General features: G+C 37.9%; 1 protein-coding gene and 4 gene segments (V, D, J or C); all 5 read left to right on the plus strand.

Annotated features, from left to right (window-relative positions):
• The window catches only part of LOC111229941, a 151,097-nt gene that overhangs the window by 72,125 nt on the left and 57,840 nt on the right, over positions 1-21,132 (plus strand). Inside the window, 2 exon segments of the C gene segment in view lie at positions 4,058-4,144; positions 4,237-4,520. Of these exon segments, the coding sequence occupies positions 4,102-4,144; positions 4,237-4,520 (327 nt within the window).
• Positions 1,402-1,952, plus strand: LOC111229943. The segment is given in 2 exon segments: positions 1,402-1,488; positions 1,576-1,952. Coding segments are annotated over 2 exon segments (378 nt in total).
• Positions 2,678-3,258, plus strand: LOC111229945. The segment is given in 2 exon segments: positions 2,678-2,726; positions 2,815-3,258. Coding segments are annotated over 2 exon segments (366 nt in total).
• The window catches only part of LOC111229939 (immunoglobulin mu heavy chain-like), a 56,246-nt gene continuing 40,790 nt past the window's right edge, over positions 5,677-21,132 (plus strand). Inside the window, exons 1-2 of one of the 2 annotated variants that reach the window (XM_022756467.1) lie at positions 10,040-10,095; positions 10,182-10,473. In XM_022756467.1, coding sequence (XP_022612188.1) covers positions 10,053-10,095; positions 10,182-10,473 — 335 coding nt within the window. In that variant the 5' untranslated portion in view covers positions 10,040-10,052. Of the gene's footprint in view, positions 6,035-10,039; positions 10,096-10,181; positions 10,474-21,132 lie in introns of those variants that run through there. The other variant, XM_022756466.1, reaches the window with a different exon arrangement.
• LOC111229942 lies at positions 16,800-17,405 on the plus strand. The segment is given in 2 exon segments: positions 16,800-16,901; positions 16,977-17,405. Coding segments are annotated over 2 exon segments (471 nt in total).

A 21,132-nucleotide genomic window follows, 5' to 3' on the forward strand; every position in this document is an offset into this window, starting at 1 on the left:
CCCCCCCGGCATTACCATCAGCTTGTGTTGTTATTCTCTATAAAATAAATGGAGTATCTGTGGTACTTCAAATAAACACATGTGAAGACTTTTTACTACTTTTTTTTGCAAATCATCAGGTGGTGCCAAAGCCAAACGAAGGGCAGCTACAACAAATTATCATTGTAATCTCCACAATAATACTGGTTGTCACCCTGGCCCATATCATTTCCTGTTATAGACTAACCTCGGCCCCCCATCTCAGAAAGGAAAGTTTATGTGGCCCCCACTGAAAAAAGTTTGGGGACCGCTGGTGTAGGATCTCTTCCTCCTTCTGCTCTACGACATCCTCACGAGCAGTAAAGTGAAAGTTTGTTTGTCAACAGCATTTATGAAGCTAAATGGTTTTTCTAATTCTCTTACTGCAGAATTACAAGTACTTTTACAGTTTTTTTTCACTGTTGAGGTTCAAACGTTCTGATTACTTAACTGCCCATGTTGTCTCATGTTTTGTTTTACTCTTCTTAAATATGATATATAAGAGCAATTTCATACTGTACGTTATCTTACAGATAAGTCAGCAGACATTTTATCTTTAATCCTAAATACAGCAATTAGTATTTTGTATTTTGTACATCAGCACTCAGGTTTCAGTTCCTAAGTAGTTTATTTCCTCTCGAAGCTCAGTGTTTCTCTGTGTCTGTGGCTTCAAACACAATTTGAATACTGAAACCTAGAGAAGTTGAAAGAAATCCAGGCCTTCATGCAGCTGCAGCAAATCAAGTCTTCATTTAGATTTTCTTGCTTTCACTTAACTGGTGTTTCCAGAAACATAATAAAATTAAAAAACCAACCAACAAAATATGATTATTACAGTTGCATTCAGATGTTACATATTTTTCATGATGTTAGAATTTTTTAATTAACATATTGTAAATTTGAATAGTTAATGAAAGTCGACATCAGTGAAACATTATGTAAATCAGCTGAACTGAAATGGATCAGACAGGCTCCTGGTAAAGGACTGGAGTGGATCGCTTTGGTACACACTGCTAGTACTCCAATCTGTTACTCCGGGTCAGTCCAGGGCAGATTCACCATCTCCAGAGATGACTCCAGCAGTAAAGTCTATCTACAGATGAACAGTCTGAAGACCGAGGACACAGCAGTGTATTACTGCGCCAGAGAGACACAGTGACAGACAGTGATAGCAGAGTCATAAAATAACTTCTTCTTCTATTTACCACCACTGCTGGGAACATTCATTGTATCTCCATTTTAATTATGTTTCACTAACACAAATTTGTAACCCATGTTCCACATTAACCCATGTCCATGTGACCATCATCTGCAGGTCTCTATGCAAATTTAGTAATCTTCCATGTGATGCAGTTATAAAGACATGAGACTGTCAGTGGAAGTAAAGGGGATCAGAAGCTCACATCTCTTCAGTTTCACCATAAACCATGTTTTCTGTAGCTCTGCTGCTGCTGTTGGCAGCTGGATCCTGTGAGTCTCTCTGGATTTGTCATAGTCAACATTTCTTCTCTTGCTGTATAACAATCATTTTTCATGAAACATTTTCTTTTTTAACAGGTGTGAAGTGTGAACAGTTGACACAGCCAGCCTCTGTGACTGTGCAGCCAGGTCAACGTCTCACCATCACCTGTCAGGTCTCTTATTCTGTTAGTGACTACTACACAGCTTGGATCAGACAGCCTGCAGGGAAAGGACTAGAGTGGATCAGTAGGGACACAAGCATCAAAGATTCACTAAAGAGCAGGTTCAGTGTCAACTTAGACCCTTCCAGCAAAACAGTGACTCTAAATGGACAGAATGTGCAGCCTGAAGACACTGCTGTGTATTACTGTGCCAGACACACAATAACACAAACCATCAGTAGACCTGAACAAAAACCCCTCAGTGCCTGAACACTTGTAACATGAAGCCACCAGAGGAGGAGCCCTCAGACCACTAATGATTTCACACCAGTTCACTGACTCTTTACTTCCCTGACTCTTCCCTTCATTAGTGGCTCAGAGTCATTTCTGAAGAGAAAAAAAAGAAAAAAGAAAACAAAAAAGATAAATTGCCAAAACACAAATTCAACTCGCAACATGTGATTTTTCATGAAGCGTCAATGTGACAGAAGTTAGTTTCATTTCAATGACTGAGAAAAAATCTGATCACATTAAACACAATCATTGAATTACAGTAACATTTTATATTGCCATGCTGATGAACATGTATTGATGATGTAACTTTTCCTCCAAACACTTTAAATATATTAACAACCTCAGTCTAGCGAAAAGAAAAGGAATTACTGGATTTTCCCATTAATAAGATCTAGCTCATAATGAACATTGTGTGAAATGACAATTTAAAAAATATTCATAGATGACAGTGGATCAGAGGATTACAGTCAGTTATTTAGTTCATCTTCTGACCAGCACAGGGAAGGATGATGTCATGATGAAATATGTTTTAATTAATTTTATGTTACACAAATGAAATTAAAACATGTTGGACAAACTTTAGATCACTGACAAACATTTCATGAAACAATAAACTGAACGTCAAGTCCAATCTAGTTCTCTCCTCCCTGTGAGGAGGAGTCAATGCAAAACTCAGATGTCTTCCACCTCTACTTATCTGACTACAGAGAGGATGACAGAGAACAGTGGACACACAGTTTAACATGATGGACTATAGGACAGGACTGCTGCTTTTAACTCTCTGCTGGGCAGGTGAAGAGTTTGACTGATATTGAGTTGAATTTGTCTTCAAAAGTTTCTCAAGTTATATCAAATGACCGATGCTGTTTTGTCTTGACAGGTGTTGATGGTCAGACTCTGACAGAATCTGAACCAGTGGTTAAAAGGCCTGGAGAATCCCACAGACTGACCTGTACAGCCTCTGGATTCACATTCAGTGACTACTACATGCACTGGGTTAGACAGGCTCCTGGAAAAGGACTGGAGTGGATTAGCCGGATTGAGAGCGGTAGTGGCAGCAGCAAATTATACTCTCCGTCAGTCCAAGGCCGGTTTACCATCTCCAGAGACAACAGCAGACAGCAGCTGTATCTGCAGATGAACAGTCTGAAGACTGAAGATTCTGCTGTTTATTATTGTGCTCGAGACTCACAGTGACTGACGTTGGTTCAGCAGCTGTACAAAATTCTACAGTCCTCATCAGACCCCCATCAGCTCAAATGAATGATGTCTTCAGTTGGTTCAGCTCAGCCCAAGAAAATGATACAATGCAGTTTGACTGAATACTGTGAGACCCACTAATACCTGATTTGGGTTTAAAGGTGTTTTCCAATAGAAAAATATTTTTAAACATTGATAAGAATGTTGAAATCACTTTCCTCAACAGGCAAACCTTGGTTATTCCATAACAGAACTTCAATAAAACAACTCGGGTTTTCTACAGTTTTGTTTGCTCTCATTAAGTGTGATATAAAAGACAAGTTGGATTTGACAGATAAGTCAGCAGACATTTTCCCATTCACCACAGCAATAAGCTTTTACATATCTTCATACAGGTTTCAGTTCCTAAGTATTTCATTTCCTCACAAGGTTCCAGGTTTCTCTGTTTGTCTGTGGTTTCAAAAATCCACAATATGAGTACAGAAGAATGTAAAAATCCAGGCTTTAAATCAGCTGCAGCAAAGTCAAATATATCAGATTATGCTGCTTTCAGTTCACTGGTTTTTCAGTAACAAAATAAAACAATAAACAAACACACAAAAAGAAAATAGTCTTGAAAATACTATCAGATATCATTTATTTTCATGGTTTTAGAATCTCAAAATTTTAGATTTTAACAGCAATTAAAGAGAAAACAGAATTGGTGTCATTATGAAACTCAGTTGAGTTAAAATTTTAGAGAAACAGATCGTTCAATGAAAACACGTCAAAAAGTTAAAATTTATTTTTCTAAATTGTCACTGGTTCCTGTGTTTTGCTCCAAACTCACGTCATCCATGTGACCATCATCTGCAGGTCTCTATGCAAATTCAGTAATCTTCCATGTGATGCAGTTATAAAGACATGAGACTGTCAGTGGAAGTAAAGGGGATCAGAAGCTCACATCTCTTCAGTTTCACCATAAACCATGTTTTCTGTAGCTCTGCTGCTGCTGTTGGCAGCTGGATCCTGTGAGTCTCTCTGGATTTGTCATGGTCAACATTTCTTCTCTTGCTGTAGAACTTGATCATTTATAACAAAACATTTTCTTCTTTTTTAACAGGTGTGAAGTGTGAACAGTTGACACAGCCAGCCTCTGTGACTGTGCAGCCAGGTCAACGTCTCACCATCACCTGTCAGGTCTCTTATTCTCTTAGCAGCTACTACACACATTGGATCAGACAGCCTGTAGGGAAAGCAATGGAGTGGATCAGTAGGGACTCAAGCATCAAAGATTCACTAAAGAGCAGGTTCAGTGTCAATTTAGACTCTTCCAGCAACAGAGTGACTCTAAATGGACAGAATGTGCAGCCTGAAGACTCTGCTGTGTATTACTGTGCCAGAGAGTCACAGTAACACAAACCATCAGTAGACCTGAACAAAAACCCCTCAGTGCCTGAACACTTGTAACATGAAGCCACCAGAGGAGGAGCCCTCAGACCACTAATGATTTCACACCAGGTCACTGTGAGAAACTGTCTTTGCATCTCAGTATCTTCAAGTCAAGTCAGTCACTGCACTAGTGGCTAACAGTTATTTCCGCAGCTTCATGCTCACTTACTATTTGTCAAAGAATAAGTTTCATCATCTTTTAGTTGTGAGCAGAAATATTTTCCATCTTTGTTCTTTTAAACTCCGACATCCTTAAATTCAGAGTCGACTGCAAAATTTTTTAACATCTTTAAATTCATGGGACTTGAACATTTAGACATATATTACAACTCTTTCAAGATCAACAGAGGCAACTGGTTAAATGGTATTTGACAATTGTCTAAACTAATGTTTACAAGCCTTTTCACTTAGTTTAGTTTGCAGAAGTTTGCAGGAGAATAAGGTGTTGCATCGTCCCATTTACTCTTCTTCAACTAGATAAAAAGAACAATTTAATAGACATTATGTGACAGATAAGCAGCCGACATTTTCCAGCAGTTTTCTGTATCATCACACAGTTTAAGTTGTTAATTTCCTCTCAAGGCTCCGAGTTCCTCTGTGTGTCTGTGGCTTCAAACACAATTTGAATGTTGAAATCTTGAAAAGTTTGAAGAAATCCAGGCCTTCAACCAGCTGCTTGCTTTCACCTCACTGGTGTTTTCAGTAACAAAATCAAATATACAAACAAACACACACAAGAAATAAATGAATATTACAATTAACATCAGGTGTGAAATAGTTTTCATGATCTTAGAAATTTAACAGTAGTTTCCACAGAAAACATCTTCAGGGTCCGTCAATTAAGACATGAAAAAATAAATAAATAAATTGTATATTCTCTATTTACAAAGTTAAATTAATGCATTTTTTTTTTTAGTCATGAAGGTACAGATGTCTTAAATCATCAGTTGTATCTGTTAAAATGCTGTTATATTTTGTGCTGTGTCTCTTGAATTTGACTGTAAAAGCAGAATGTGACGTAGGAGGAGCTTCAAACAAATTCTCACAGGGATCCAGTTTACATCATATTTAAGAGGATTCATGGATTTGAAAACATACTAAGTCAACTGTCAACATGGCTGACAGAGAGCTCACACTCTTGGTGGTTGTTCTGTTTGTTTGGATCGGTGCTGAAGGTCAGACCATAACAGAGTCTGAACCAGCAGCTAAAAGACCTGGAGAATCCCACAGACTCACCTGCTCAACATCTGGGTTTAACTTTGGAAGCTCAGTGTGGAACTGGATCAGACAGGCTCCTGGTAAAAGACTGGAGTGGATCGCTTTGGTACACACTGCTAGTACTCCAATCTATTACTCCCAGTCAGTCCAGGGCAGATTCACCATCTCCAGAGATGACTCCAGCAGTAAAGTCTATCTACAGATGAACAGTCTGAAGACCGAGGACACAGCAGTGTATTACTGCGCCCGAAGAGACACAGTGACAGACAGTGATAGCAGGGTCATACAAGAATCACTTCCTCTATTTACCACCACCGCTGGGAATGTTCAGTTTGTGTGTATTGTATTTGTCGCAGCTGATTTTGTTGGATACTGTCATCATTTTGTCATTTTATTTTATTGTGTCATAAATAACAAGTGAATTCTAAAGTTATGGCCAAAAACGTGTTTTGTGAGGTCACAGGGATCTTGACCTTTGACCTTTGAAAAAACCTATTCTAATCAGTTCATTGTTGAGTCAAAGTGAACATTTTTATACCAAATTTGAAAAAATTTCTTCAAGACATTCCTGAAAATTTGTGTTCAAAGGCAAATTTAATTCAAAATAAAAAAAAAATGCTACACACTATTCAACCTCTGCAGACACTACAGACTCAGATAAAAGATAAAATTAATTTGGCTGGAATCTAAACTTGGTATGTATTATAACCCTCTTCGTTCAACAGCAGTCAAAAATTAAAACCAAGTCCATGTCCCTCCTCCCTGGCTGTGAGGAGGAGTCAATGCAAAACTCTTCCACCTCTTCCACTTATCTGACTGCAGAGAGGATGACAGAGAACAGTGGACACCCAGTTTAACATGATGGAGTATAGTACAGGACTTCTGCTGTTAACTCTCTGCTGGGCAGGTGAGGAGTTTCTCTGATCTTGAATTAAATCTGTCTTAAAAAGGGTGTCACATTATAACAAATGACTGATTTCTCTTTTGTCTTGACAGGTGTTGATGGTCAGACTCTGACAGAATCTGAACCAGTGGTTAAAGGGCCTGGAGAATCCCATACACTGACCTGTACAGGCTCTGGATTCACATTCAGCAGCTACTGGATGGCCTGGGTCAGACAGGCACCTGGAAAAGGACTGGAGTGGATTAGCCAGATTGAGAGCGGTAGTGGCAGCAGCAAATACTACTCTCAGTCAGTCCAAGGCCGGTTTACCATCTCCAGAGACAACAGCAGACAGCAGCTGTATCTGCAGATGAACAGTCTGAAGACTGAAGATTCTGCTGTTTATTATTGTGCTCGAGACTCACAGTCACTGAAGTTGGTTGAGCAGCTGTACAAAATCCTACAGTCCTCATCATTTCTTAGCTGGTACAGTAAAAAATCAGATTTTTATTTTGACGGTTGTGGTTTCTGTTTCTAATAAAATCATGGAAACATAAAAACATCAGGGTCAGTTTTACAAAAATAACCATAATGACATATTCATGAAAAAAGACAGAACCACAACAATCTGTTGAAGACTGGAACTATATGTAAATATTCTAGGTATATTGATATATATACATTGTCTCACATAATTAAAAGTACACACACACACATACACACACACACACACACACACACACACACACACACAGACACACACACACACAAACAAAACAATAAATAAAAACTGGAAAAAGTGATGCACTTGAGACTCACAGTGGCTCAAGTTGGTTGAGCAGCTGTACAAAATCCAGCAGACCTGATCCTCACTACACTCATGTCACATTGATAACATACTTTCTTGAAGGAGTGCAAAAAAAAAGACACCACACAGATAGGACAGTGTGCAATCCACCAATGTTTGATTGTGGGTTAAAGATGAGTTTTCCACAAAAAATATTTCTAAATATAGACTGTAGAAATCATATTATTTTATCGGCATCTTACTTATTCCATAACAGAGCTTCATTAAAATGCCTTCCCAGTGAAGAGAGTAGCTGAACAATAAACATATGTGCGTTTAACTGTTCTCCTCACAGTCTTTTTTCTTTGGAGATTGGAGTGCAGTTTAAATTATGAAATGCACAGAGTAGTGCAAAGACTGTGAATTAAGAAAAAAGATGGAGGTTTTGAGTAAGTCTATAATGTTGTAATGATTACTTAGTACTCATGTAATAATGTATCAATGACTAAATACTCATGTAATAATGTTGTAATGACTTCTAAATACTCGTGTTGGAATGTCAACATGTTGATGGGCTGGTGTGATCCCATCCCACATGGTCTCTACTAATTTAATGTCATATTCATAAGAGCAAACATAGAATTACAGTAAATAATATATTAGCAAAAAGAAAAACGCTGAAAAACATTTGATTCGACAGTTAATTTGGCAGGACCATAAGGTAATTGGAAGGCTGAAATACTTGCCATCAAAGAAATGTACAACACACTGGTTAATGAAGACAACACGGTGAAATGACAATGCAGCATGAATGATAATCTATGGTGGTGATGAGTATAATACTGTGGATGTGTGTATTGGAGTAAATGTTCTTATATGTTGCTCATATGCTTAAATCGACAAATGGGAAACAGAGTCTTTATGATGGAAGGAATTCTCTTTTAAATGATCTGAATACATTTTGTTTGTTAATGTGTCAAAACAACAATTAATGTTTTTGCATGATTAAAATAAATATGGCTACAATGTTAATACTGACAACAGGAAAATAAATACATTTAAGTACTTTGAAAAAAATCATAACATTCCCATAAACTCAAGTACATTAATTGTGGTCCACTTTGCTCCTCCCTGTGAGGAGGAGTCAATGCAAAACTCTGATGTCTTCCACCTCTACTTATCTGACTGCAGAGAGGATGACAGAGAACAGTGGACACACAGTTTAACATGATGGACTATAGGACAGGACTGCTGCTGTTAACTCTCTGCTGGGCAGGTGAAGAGATTCTCTGATCCTGAATTGAATCTGTCTTTAAAATGCTGCTAACTTACAACAAGTGACTATTTTCTCATTTGTCTTGACAGGTGTTGATGGTCAGACTCTGACAGAATCTGAACCAGTGGTTAAAAGGCCTGGAGAATCCCACAGACTGACCTGTACAGGCTCTGGATTCACATTCAGTAGCTACAACATGGCCTGGATCAGACAGGCTCCTGGAAAAGGACTGGAGTGGATTGCCTTGCATTATACTGGTAGTGGCAAATCCTACTCTCAGTCAGTCCAAGGCCGGTTTACCATCTCCAGAGACAACAGCAGACAGCAGCTGTATCTGCAGATGAACAGTCTGAAGACTGAAGATTCTGCTGTTTATTATTGTGCTCGAGACTCACAGTGACTGGAGTTGGATGAACAGCTGTACAAAATCCTACAGTCCTGAACTGTATTATGTTGGTCGATCTTTGATTGATTCTTTTCCTTTTAATGAAATTATAGAGAAGAAGATTGACATGAGAATGAATTAAGGCACAAATGACACCAATACTACATACACTTTTAGTTAAGTTACAGTCATAGTTATGTGGATTCTAAGTAGCTCACAACATGAGGGTGAAAAATAATGTTTCCTTTATAAAAACCACTAGAGGGCAGTCAGTGTCAAGTCTCTGTCTCCGCTGTCACTATAAGGTGACACTGATCTGCTTTGCTTATTGATCTGAACTGACTGACACTCAAACCCTTCACTGAACTAAATATAACCTTAACTGTTGGATCAGCAGTGGCCGCAGCTTCAACTATTAAATCAGTTGCACTTCACCATCTCACTGTCTCAAAGAGATTTCAAGATAAACAGCTGGAAGACTGAAGGAGCTGCTGTTCATTCTTGTGTTTGTGAGACTTTGTGATTAAAGCTGAATGAAGCAGTGATTCTACAACGAGACCAACATTCACTTCTTGGATTCACTGAGGAAAAACTGTTTCTTCTTCTTTCACAGTATTCCCGTTTCAGCACCTTACTAAGTGACCAATCAGTTTTTAAATGAAAGTGGGTGAGACTTTACAGATGTTCTTTTCAACTACACATCTGGTGCCTCAGTCTGTTTTTAACTCCCTACCCCTCAGAGTCCAGCACTGCTCTTCTCCTGACTCAACTTTAGTCTTTATGTCTCTTTACCTTTCAGCTCTGTATCTCAAATTAATATATCAGACTGACAAAATGCAAATCCACACACAGATGCAGAGCCCCACCCATTCAACGTGCTCAGTATATATACCCTTCATATCAGCCTTTGTAGCTGCAGACTCAGTCAAGCTACCACCATGACAGTTGTACAAAGTGTCCTCCTCTTGGCTCTCATTTCAGGTGAGTGAATCTGTGTCCAGAGGAGGAGGAAAGGAACTTTGGATGTCTGCTAGTTTCCTGTCATCTAAACTCTTTGTCTCTTTCAGCTGCTCGGGGCCAGTCCCTCACCTCCTCAGAGCCAGTGGTCAGCAGACCTGGAGAATCAGTCACTCTGTCCTGTAAAGTGGAAGGAGTTTCGCTCGCTTGGCTGCACTGGATTCGTCAGAAGCCCGTCAAAGGACTGGAATGGATTGGACGCATTGATAGTGGAACTGGCACAATATTTGCCCAAAGCCTCCAAGGCCAGTTTATCATCACCAAAGACTCTTCCCAAAACTTAGTGTATTTAAAGGTGAAGAGTCTGAAACAAGAAGACTCTGCAGTTTATTATTGTGCTCGAGAGCCACAGTGACACCAGAGAATACAAAGCTGTACAAAAACTGAACAACGCTGATGTCTGGATGAGAAGCACTGAAGCATGTCAGGCTCTGAAAACACATTCCCCAGTGAATGATGGCCAGTTAACAATAAAACACATTATGTCACTGAAATGAGTTTGTGGCAGCAGATCTTTAAATATGACCTGAGACCAAAATCTATCTTTCATCCCGAACACTTACAATGAATTTAAATGATGTTACAAACAATGTAGTAGATTATACTTATATGTTTATTCAAGTATGACCAACATACCAACACACACAGACACACAGACACACACACACACACACACACACACACACACACCTTGTCCTGATTATCCTGATTATTCACCAGCTGCTCACAATTGACCCACTTTATTTCGTGCAGACTTTCCTGACTCTCTTTTCGCATTTGTTGTCTTAGTTGTCTTGCATTCTTGCGTTATCAATCCTCTGATGTTTTCTGTTACATTGATCTGTATAAATGTGAAATGTATGAAAATAGGAGCTGGTACTAAAGTCTGGAGTTGGACAGAGCCTCTGAGAAGACACTGACAGGCTGTGATTATATCTGTTGTGTCGCACATCTCACACATTATAAAGGAGCTTTCAGTGGATTCACACTAATCAACACATTAGAATCAATAAATAGTCAGATGACTGATGGAGATAATGTTGATTTCTCTTTCTACTGGTGTGTACAATATTGGTCTCATCCAATCACATGCTTTTACTCAGTGTAAGATGAGTAAAGTGTAAAATTCACTTTGTAAACTTCAACCACACGTGACATTGTGCTGAATTTCAACGTTTTTCATGTCAAAAAATTTTACTGCAGTTCAGAGCAGAAACAATTCCTATTTTTTTTGTAAAACTCAGACATTCATTATTTCAGAGTTGTCTGCAAAAGGCAGCAAAATTTCTACTTTAATGCATCTTCCTTGTTGATTTTTCTCGAGTGCTCTTTTTTCTTTTATCTTCTACTTTTTGATGATTTTTTAAAACACAATTTTTAATTTCAATAATGCAACACAAATTTCAACCTCTGAAAACTATTCAAATTCAGAGAGAGGGAGAAAAAACATTTTCAAAAAATCAACTTGTTTGACTGGAAGAGAACGATGGTCAAAAATGACCAAGTCCAATCATCTCTCCTCCCTGTGAGGAGGAGTCAATGCAAAACTCAGATGTCTTCCACCTCTACTTATCTGAGTGCAGAGAGGATGACAGAGAACAGTGGACACACAGTTTAATATGATGGACTATAGGACAGGGCTGCTGCTTTTAACTCTCTGCTGGGCAGGTGAAGAGTTTCTCTCACATCCATTTCATGTTAAATTAAATTATGAATATGTCTTTATCATTTCCTGTATCTGCATATTTTCTCTTGACAGGTGTTGATGGTCAGACTCTGATACAATCTGAACCAGCGGTTAAGAGGCCTGGAGAATCCCACACACTGACCTGTACACCCTCTAGTCTTGACTTTAGTAACTACTGGATGGGCTGGGTCAGACAGGCACCTGGAAAAGGATTGGAGTGGGTTGCTACTATCACACACGATAGTGGCAGCAAATACTACTCTCAGTCAGTCCAAGGCCGGTTTACCATCTCCAGAGACAACAGCAGACAGCAGCTGTATCTGCAGATGAACAGTCTGAAGACTGAAGATTCTGCTGTTTATTATTGTGCTCGACAGCCACAGTGACTAGAGTTGGTTGAGCAGCTGTACAAAATGCCACAGTCCTCATCTTCACTGATAGACCCCGAGTTTCACAGTAATCATGTTTATTTTGTCTTTGTTGCTGGTGTTTTTTTTAATGAACACACTTTCCATTTATGTCAGTAAAACAATAAAATAAAATAAAAATCTGGCCCTGATGAAAGATCATCATTAACTAACTTCCTTTGAAATACATCAGTAAATGAAAATGTAATAATCTGTTGTCCTAAACTTTACTTCTTGTAAAGAAATATTTGCTAAAATCATTTTCCACAGATCAATAAAAGAAATATGGAAAGATTTTGGGAACATTAAAAATGACATATTTTGACCGAAAATTAGTTACATAATATAAATACAATATATTGCTCTTCGTACTTTAAAAACCTTGAGGGAAGTTAATGCCAATTTTCCCTTTGCTCTGTAAATTTAAGGAGATATTCATATCTCTTTTTTTTCATTCCAGGTTAGTTTTAACCATGTTTAGACAACATCATCCTTTTTATTCTGAGGCAAGTTTTAAAAAAGACTCTGGAAAGAATCGACTGGGGATGTACAGAGTTTCCAATCAAGCCATTTAATGTATATTCATGTGAAGGGTATTATTTATTTTAACAATAATTAAACAGAATAACAGAAATAAAATCATTATGAAACTCAGTTCAGTTTAAATTTTAGATTAACAAATCTGTCGGATCGTTCAATGAAAACATGTCAAAAAGTCATAATGAAATTTTCTAATTAATCAGTTTCCTGTGTTTAGCTCCAAACTGACGTTGGTCACATGACGTCATGTGACCATCATCTGCAGGTCTCTATGCAAATTCAGTAATCTTCCATGTGATACAGTTATAAAGACATGAGACTGTCAGTGGAGGTTAAAGAGGATCAGAAGCTCACGTCTCTTCAGCTTCACCATAAACCATGTTTTCTGTAGCTCTGCTGCTGCTGTTGGCAGCTGGATCCTGTGAGTCTCTCTGGATTTGTCATAGTCAACATTTCTTCTCTTGCTGTAGAACTTGATCATTTATAACAAAACGTTTTCTTCTTTTTTAACAGGTGAGAAGTGTGAACAGTTGACACAGCCAGCCTCTGTGACTGTGCAGCCAGGTCAACGTCTCACCATCACCTGTCAGGTCTCTTATTCTGTTAGCACCTACTACACAGCTTGGATCAGACAACCTGCAGGGAAAGCACTGGAGTGGATCAGTAGTGACACAAGCATCAAAGATTCACTAAAGAATAGGTTCAGTGTCAATTTAGACTCTTCCAGCAACAGAGTGACTCTAAATGGACAGAATGTGCAGCCTGAAGACACTGCTGTGTATTACTGTGCCAGACACACACAATAACACAAACCATCAGTAGACCTGAACAAAAACCCCTCAGTGCCTGAACACTTGTAACATGAAGCCACCAGAGGAGGAGCCCTCAGACCACTAATGAGAAACAGTCTTTGAACATATTTAGTAATGAAGAATTTAAAGCAACATAGATAACCCGGAGAATATTTATACAATGTTTACATTGAAAGTCCTTGCATAATTTCAACTGAAAACTAACTACACTTTGATATGAAAAAAAAAACAAGAAACATTTCATTGATACCTAAATGATAAACGCATCATGTAGCTTCTCTTCATTTTTAATTTTGACCTGAATACAACTTACTAAACACCCCATCCAAAGAAAATCAAGTGTCTTGTTAACATGTCTATATGGTGTTCTTATATGATGCCACACATATCATGAGCGAAATAAGCAGTCAGCACCATAATGAGTAATTCCACCTTTGAACTGCAGTGAACCAATGAAAAGAACAGATTCAGACAGCTGGGTTTCATATGTCACAAACTTAAGGATCCTATCCTGTCAAAATAAACCCCCCTGTTAGATATCAGTGTTGACAAGGTGATTCTGACTGAAGAATAATGAAATGCAAAATGCTTAAATAATAAAACATGCAAGAGTCACTCTTGGAGGATTATGACTAATGTGCACTAAAAATTCATTCTCCATTTTCATAGTTTACTGTTTCATTCTCTCCTCCCTGTGAGGAGGGGTCAATGCAAAACTCAGATGTCTTCCACCTCTACTTATCTGACTGCAGAGAGGATGACAGAGAACAGTGGACACACAGTTTAACATGATGGACTATAGGACAGGACTGCTGCTTTTAACTCTCTGCTGGGCAGGTGAAGAGATGCTCTGGTATTTAGTTTAAGTTCTTTTTTAAATGGTTCTAGCTTAAAATACCTGACTATTCCTTTTTAACTTGACAGGTGTTGATGGTCAGACTCTGACAGAATCTGAACCAGTGGTTAAAAGGCCTGGAGAATCCCATACACTGACCTGTACAGGCTCTGGATTCACATTCAGCAGCTACAGGATGGCCTGGGTCAGACAGGCTCCTGGAAAAGGACTGGAGTGGGTTGCTATGTTACCAGCAAATACTACTCTCAGTCAGTCCAAGGCCGGTTTACCATCTCCAGAGACAACAGCAGACAGCAGGTGTATCTGCAGATGAACAACCTGAAGACTGAAGATTTTGCGGTTTATTACTGTGCTCGAGAGCCACAGTGACTTGAGTTGGTTAAACAGCTGTACAAAATCCTATAGTGTTTGTCTTCTCTGGGCTTTAATAACCACGAAAAAAACAATATCTGGCTGTAATGATCCTTTCCTCACAAAACTGCCAGGATGATAATATTATATTATTTATATTATATATATAATATTATATGAATATATATATAATATAAAATATTGTCCACTAGATATACATTTTTTGCAACATTAATATGTATGTTTCAACTTGAATATAACTTACTTAAAGAAAAACACATAATAATATTAATATTAATATTAATATTTATATTAATAATATATATATAAAATTTGTAATAATAACAACAAATAATAGTTTCTCTATCAACAATCAAATCTATTACTTCCATCAGGCAACTAGAGAAAAAACGGCTAAACATTTCACCTGTATTTAAACAGATGTATGTGGGATGCAACTTCATTATTTAACAATATGCAAATGAAGGTTCCTCATAAGGAAGTGAAGTGTGTGTGTGTGTCAGTGAGAGGACAGAAGAGCTCACATCACTTCAGCTTCAACATCAACCATGTTCTCTGTGGTTCTGATACAGCTGCTGGCAGCTGGATCCTGTGAGGAGCTTTCAGTGGATTCACACTAATAAATACATTAGAAACACTGAATAGTCAGATGAATGATGGAGATAATGTTGATTTCTGTTTCCACAGGTGTGTACAGTATTGATCTCATCCAGCCAGACTCAGTGGTTGTGCAGCCTGGACAGTCTTTGACCATCCTCTGTCAGGTCTCTGGTTATTCTCTGACTGATAACAGCTATGCAACAGGTTGGATCAGACAGCGTGAAGGAAAACCAATGGAGTGGATTATGCATTGTTGGGGTGGAGGCAGCTTTTATCAAAATGATGCTCTGAAGAACAAGTTCCTTTACTACACACTCACTTCTACTAGTTCTGTGAAACTTACAGGACAGAATCTGGAGCCTGACGACACAGCTGTGTATTACTGTGTACGTGCACAGTCGTATAGTTGGCTCCACAGTGATACAAACAACCAACAGACCTGCACAAACACCCAGAGACTCCTGTGGCTGAACCACGCACAAACATGTTCCAAATATTATAATTTATAAAGTCAGTACAAGTCTACTGACGGGATAGAAGAGTAGTTAAGAATTTTAATATGGTTTTAATCTGACTTCTACTTCAGCTGATATCTGAATAAGAGATTTTAGAGAAAGTTGATTTTCACTAAATATGAGTGAGCAACACGTTATTATTCATTTATTTGTGCAATGCACTGCCTATTTTTTTCCCATTCTCCATTAGTCCACAAATTATTTGCAAGGACTTCTTATAATGATTTTACAGGGAAAGAAAATAAGGTCAAACACTGAAGAATTGAACTGAAAATATTTTTGTAGATGTCACAAGTTTGATGGATAGTGATCTCTGTAATCTGCAGAGAGATTTGATTCATCACACCGTGTCCGTAAATCATTTTCTACATCTTTTCTATATATCGGTATTACATACATTCCCTTTTTAAACCTGTAGAGGGAGATCTGTACAAACTTTTCCTTCTTATAATATCACCACCAGAGAGTTTCATATTATTTGTTTCAGAACGCTGAGACAGTTTTATACATCTCTGTGACACCAATCAGAGGGCACTGAACCAAAAACATTTTGTTGAGTTTATTTGTTATAATTACTTTTCATGTTAAGAAAGTTGGTTAATGTCTGTTTATTTTGTAATTATCACAAGCTTGATGAATAGTGATCATGATCTTTTTATGTATATATGTATATACGTATACATACATATTTACGTATATCCAGAAATGATTGGCTGGGACTTTAATATTTTACGTTTTGCTTTGCTCTTTTGGAGATACTCGATTTATGAAAATGCATGTGTGACATGTTACGTCTTTAAACCTGCAGAGGGAGGGCTATGCAAAATCTTCCTTCCCTATAAACACACCAACATCTTGCAGAACACACGGACAGGATTATACATTTTTGAAACACCAGTCAAGGAACGCTGATCTACAGTGTGTATGACAGAATGGAAAATACAGTTGCCTGGAGTTTAATATTTGTAGTCACTATCCATGGTGAGAAAACCAATTCTGCTCAATTGTTTTGTTTTACAGTGTATAAGAAAATGTTCATTATTTATTTTCTTACAGGAGTTTGGAGTGAGATCAAACTGGACCAGTCGCCATCTGAGGTGAAAAGACCAGGAGACACAGTGAAGATGTCATGTGTCATATCTGGTTATAGCATGACAAGCTACTATATAAGCTGGATACGACAGAGGCCAGGGAAAGCTCTGGAGTGGATTGGGAGAATGAACGCAGGTTCAAACTCTGCTAGCTATGGCAGCTCCTTTCAAAGCCGTTTCCCCATGACTGAAGATGTGTCCAGCAGCACTCAGTACCTCCAGGTCAAGAGTCTGACAGCAGAAGATTCTGCTGTTTACTTCTGTGCTCGTGAAAGCACAGTGACTGAAGACAGAGGAGCAGCTGCACAAAAACCTCCACACACAACAAGTAGCAATGTGACCACAGTCAAATTTTCCAATATCATTTTTTTTGACAAAGTCTTTTAGTTTTATACACCTTATGAATATATATACTTTATATATATAACATTTTTTGTTTAGTTTTTTTCTTCTAATTTTTTCATGATGGTACATTCATCAACCAAAAAGGAAACAGTCAGCAGTCAGTCATCACCAACTAGCATTCAATATATAACAACAAGTAGAAGACTATTTAGTGAAAAGATAAAAGGTGATCTGGAATAAGACTTAATTGATTACCAAACTTGCCTTTCAGTATCCTAAAGTCTGGTGCAAGAAATCAGTCTGTGGGGCAGTTAGAATTTATCAAGCAGAGTAAAAGTAGACTAGAATGTTCCATTTTTAAAACCCATAGACGCTTACTGCAGTGTAGAACCCTGTACATGTGCAACGTGGCAAAATAGGATACAATTTGTGTACCTCAAATGACCAAACTGTGCTTTTAAACAGTTGTGCAGTCCTGTGTCCTGCCATCTTATGAAATAATTGCAATATTGGAAAAAAAAATCAGAAACCCAGACACTTCTTGAACTGGAGGCCTTAATACGTGGAAGTTTAAGTGTCCAGCTAAATCTCCATCAATCATTAACAGCTTTAAACGAGCAGGATCAGTTGCAGGGTTATTGTGTTTCATTGCAATAGGTAAAGAGATGTACCAAAGTAACAAGTAATTCAATGTTTTGTTTTTTTTGCATGTTTACAGTGACACAAATTAAAATGTACTTGTTTCCATAAATTTTAACTGCATGACAACGTCATCCTGTCTCTTTTCTACTCAAGGAGACCAGACTACAGTATCCACATTGTGTGACAGCACTACAAACCACCCACCCATCCATCCTTTATTCTGCACCATGCTTTCCAAACTCTTCATCAGTCCACAGTCCACCTAGTGCTCAAGTATATCCCAGTAAAGGCAGGGGAAATCTCTTGAACAGCTTAAGAGTGTATCACAGAGCAGAGTGAGTTACATTACATTATGTAACACATTATTTTGCAATCAAAAAATATCTGCAGTGCCGATTTTAAAACTCTAGAGGGCAGACAAGGACTGACTGTGTTTTTAACGCTGATCAAAGTAATGGCCTTTCATTGAACACACATGAACATAATGGCCATGAGGAAATCACTAACACACTTATTTCCATTTAATATTTTCATCCATTCTGCAAGTGTCTGTGATGGTATCCGCAGCCTGTCAACATGTGTGCAATTTAGATAAAATGGTTATTGTAACTTTTCACATGCTTATACTATTTGTTTGTCTTGACACATATTTGCCCTGTTTTGTTCATTGTGCATGAAGAAAAGCTGCACACTGCTACCATGGAAAATTCAGAAGATAGGTGGAATCCTAAAACTACTCTATTACCAAATTAGTTCCTCACGTCTGACCATAAAATGGCTAAAAAAATGTCCCACAATACACTAATTGTGCTGTATGACATTAATCCATACAAGCAATAGATTTTAAGTTGCTTATATTGTCTTATTGTGTTTTATTTTTAACAAGCTGTATGTTTGGAACCAGGCACCAAATGCTGGATCCACCCAGTTCCATTTATTTTGTGTGTCTTGTCCAAACAGCCCTGAAACATCAATTAAAAAGCACATGATGAGCAATTATTCAGCAGAAAAAACATGAAATTAATATTTTATTATAATCAACAAAAATATTTTATGTAAGCTGATATCTCTTTAGCTGATAAATATTTTTCCTGCACTGTGAGGAGGAGTCAATGCAAATCATGATCACCTCCATCTGTATTTATTTCCCAGCAAACAGAAAACAAACCAAACCACCAACCAGATATTCCACAAATGTCCATTATGACTGTGACTACATCTGTAACATTCCTGCTGTTATCAGCACTTTCTGGTGAATTCCACATTCTGCTCTTTTCTTTTTTGAAGGCAATGTCGATGTTTATCTCTGTTCTGATCAAACTGCTTTTCTCCTCAGGTGTTTGCAGTCAGACTCTGACTGAGTCTGCACCAGTGGTGAAGCGGCCTGGAGAATCCCACAAACTGAGCTGCACATATGCAGGAATATCAGATGACAATGCTTATATCAGCTGGATCAGACAAGCTGAAGGAAAAGGACTGGAGTGGGTTGCACACATTTCTGCTCCGAGTGGAAGCAATAAATATTATTCCACATCTGTCCAGAATCACTTTACGATTTCCAGAGACAACAACGTGGACCAGGTGTATCTGCAGATGAACAACCTGAAGACTGAAGATTCTGCGGTTTATTACTGTGCTCGAGAGCCACAGTGACTGGAGTTGGTTAAACAGCTGTACAAAATCCTATAGTGTTTGTCTTCTCTGGGCTTTAACAACCACGAAAAAAAACAATATCTGGCTGTAATGATCCTTTCCTCACAAAACTGCCAGGATGATAATATTATATTATTTATATTATATATATAATATTATATGAATATATATATATATAAAATATAAAATATTGTCCACTAGATATACATTTTTGCAACATTAATATGTATGTTTCAACTTGAATATAACTTACTTAAAGAAAAACACATAATAATATTAATATTAATATTGATATTGATATTAATAATATATATATAATTTGTAATAATAACAACAAATAATACAAGTTTCTCTATCAACAATCAAATCTATTACTTCCATCCGGCAACTAGAGAAAAAACAGCTAAACATTTCACCTGTATTTAAACAGCTTTCTGTGAGATGCAAATTCATTATTCAACAATATGCAAATGAAGGTTCCTCATAAGGAAGTGAAATGTGTGTGTGTGTCAGTGAGAGGACAGAAGAGCTCACATCACTTCAGCTTCAACATCCACCATGTTCTCTGTGGTTCTGATACAGCTGCTGGCAGCTGGATCCTGTGAGGAGCTTTCAGTGGATTCACACTAATAAACACATTAGAAACACTGAATAGTCAGATGAATGATGGAGATAATGTTGATTTCTGTTTCCACAGGTGTGTACAGTATTGATCTCATCCAGCCAGACTCAGTGGTTGTGCAGCCTGGACAGTCTTTGACCATCCTCTGTCAGGTCTCTGGTTATGCTCTGACTGATAACAGCTATGCAACAGGTTGGATCAGACAGCGTGAAGGAAAACCAATGGACTGGATTTTGCATCGTTGGGGTGGAGGCAGTGTTTATCAAAATGATGCTCTGAAGAACAAGTTCCTTCACCACACACTCACTTCTACAAGTTCTGTGAAACTTACAGGACAGAATCTGGAGCCTGACGACACAGCTGTGTATTACTGTGTACGTGCACAGTCGTATAGTTGGCTCCACAGTGATACAAACAACCAACAGACCTGCACAAATACCCAGAGACTCCTGTGGCTGAACCACGCACAAACATGTTCCAAATATTTGAATTTATAAAGTCAGTACAAGTCTACTGACGGGATAAATATACAAATGTTTTTGAAGTAGTGAACAGTAGAGGAATGTTTTGCTCTAAACAGAAGAGTAGTGAAGTGTTTGAGTGAGCAACACATTATTATTCATTTATTTGTGTGTGTGTGTGTGTGTGTGTGTGTGTGTGTGTGTGTGTGTGTTCGTGTGTGTGTTTGTGTGTGTGTGTTTGTAATGCAAGGCTTAATTTTTTTCCCATTCTCCAATAGTCCACAAATTATGTGCCAGGACTTGTTATAATTACTTTTCAGGGTAAGAAAATAAAGTCAAACACTGAAGAATTGAACTGAATATAATTTTGTAAATGTCACAAGTTTGATGGATAGTGA

Source organism: Seriola dumerili, unplaced genomic scaffold, assembly GCF_002260705.1.
Source record: "Seriola dumerili isolate Sdu_G_001 unplaced genomic scaffold, Sdu_1.0 BDQW01000248.1, whole genome shotgun sequence".
In the NCBI taxonomy this organism is placed as follows: Eukaryota; Metazoa; Chordata; class Actinopteri; order Carangiformes; family Carangidae; genus Seriola; species Seriola dumerili.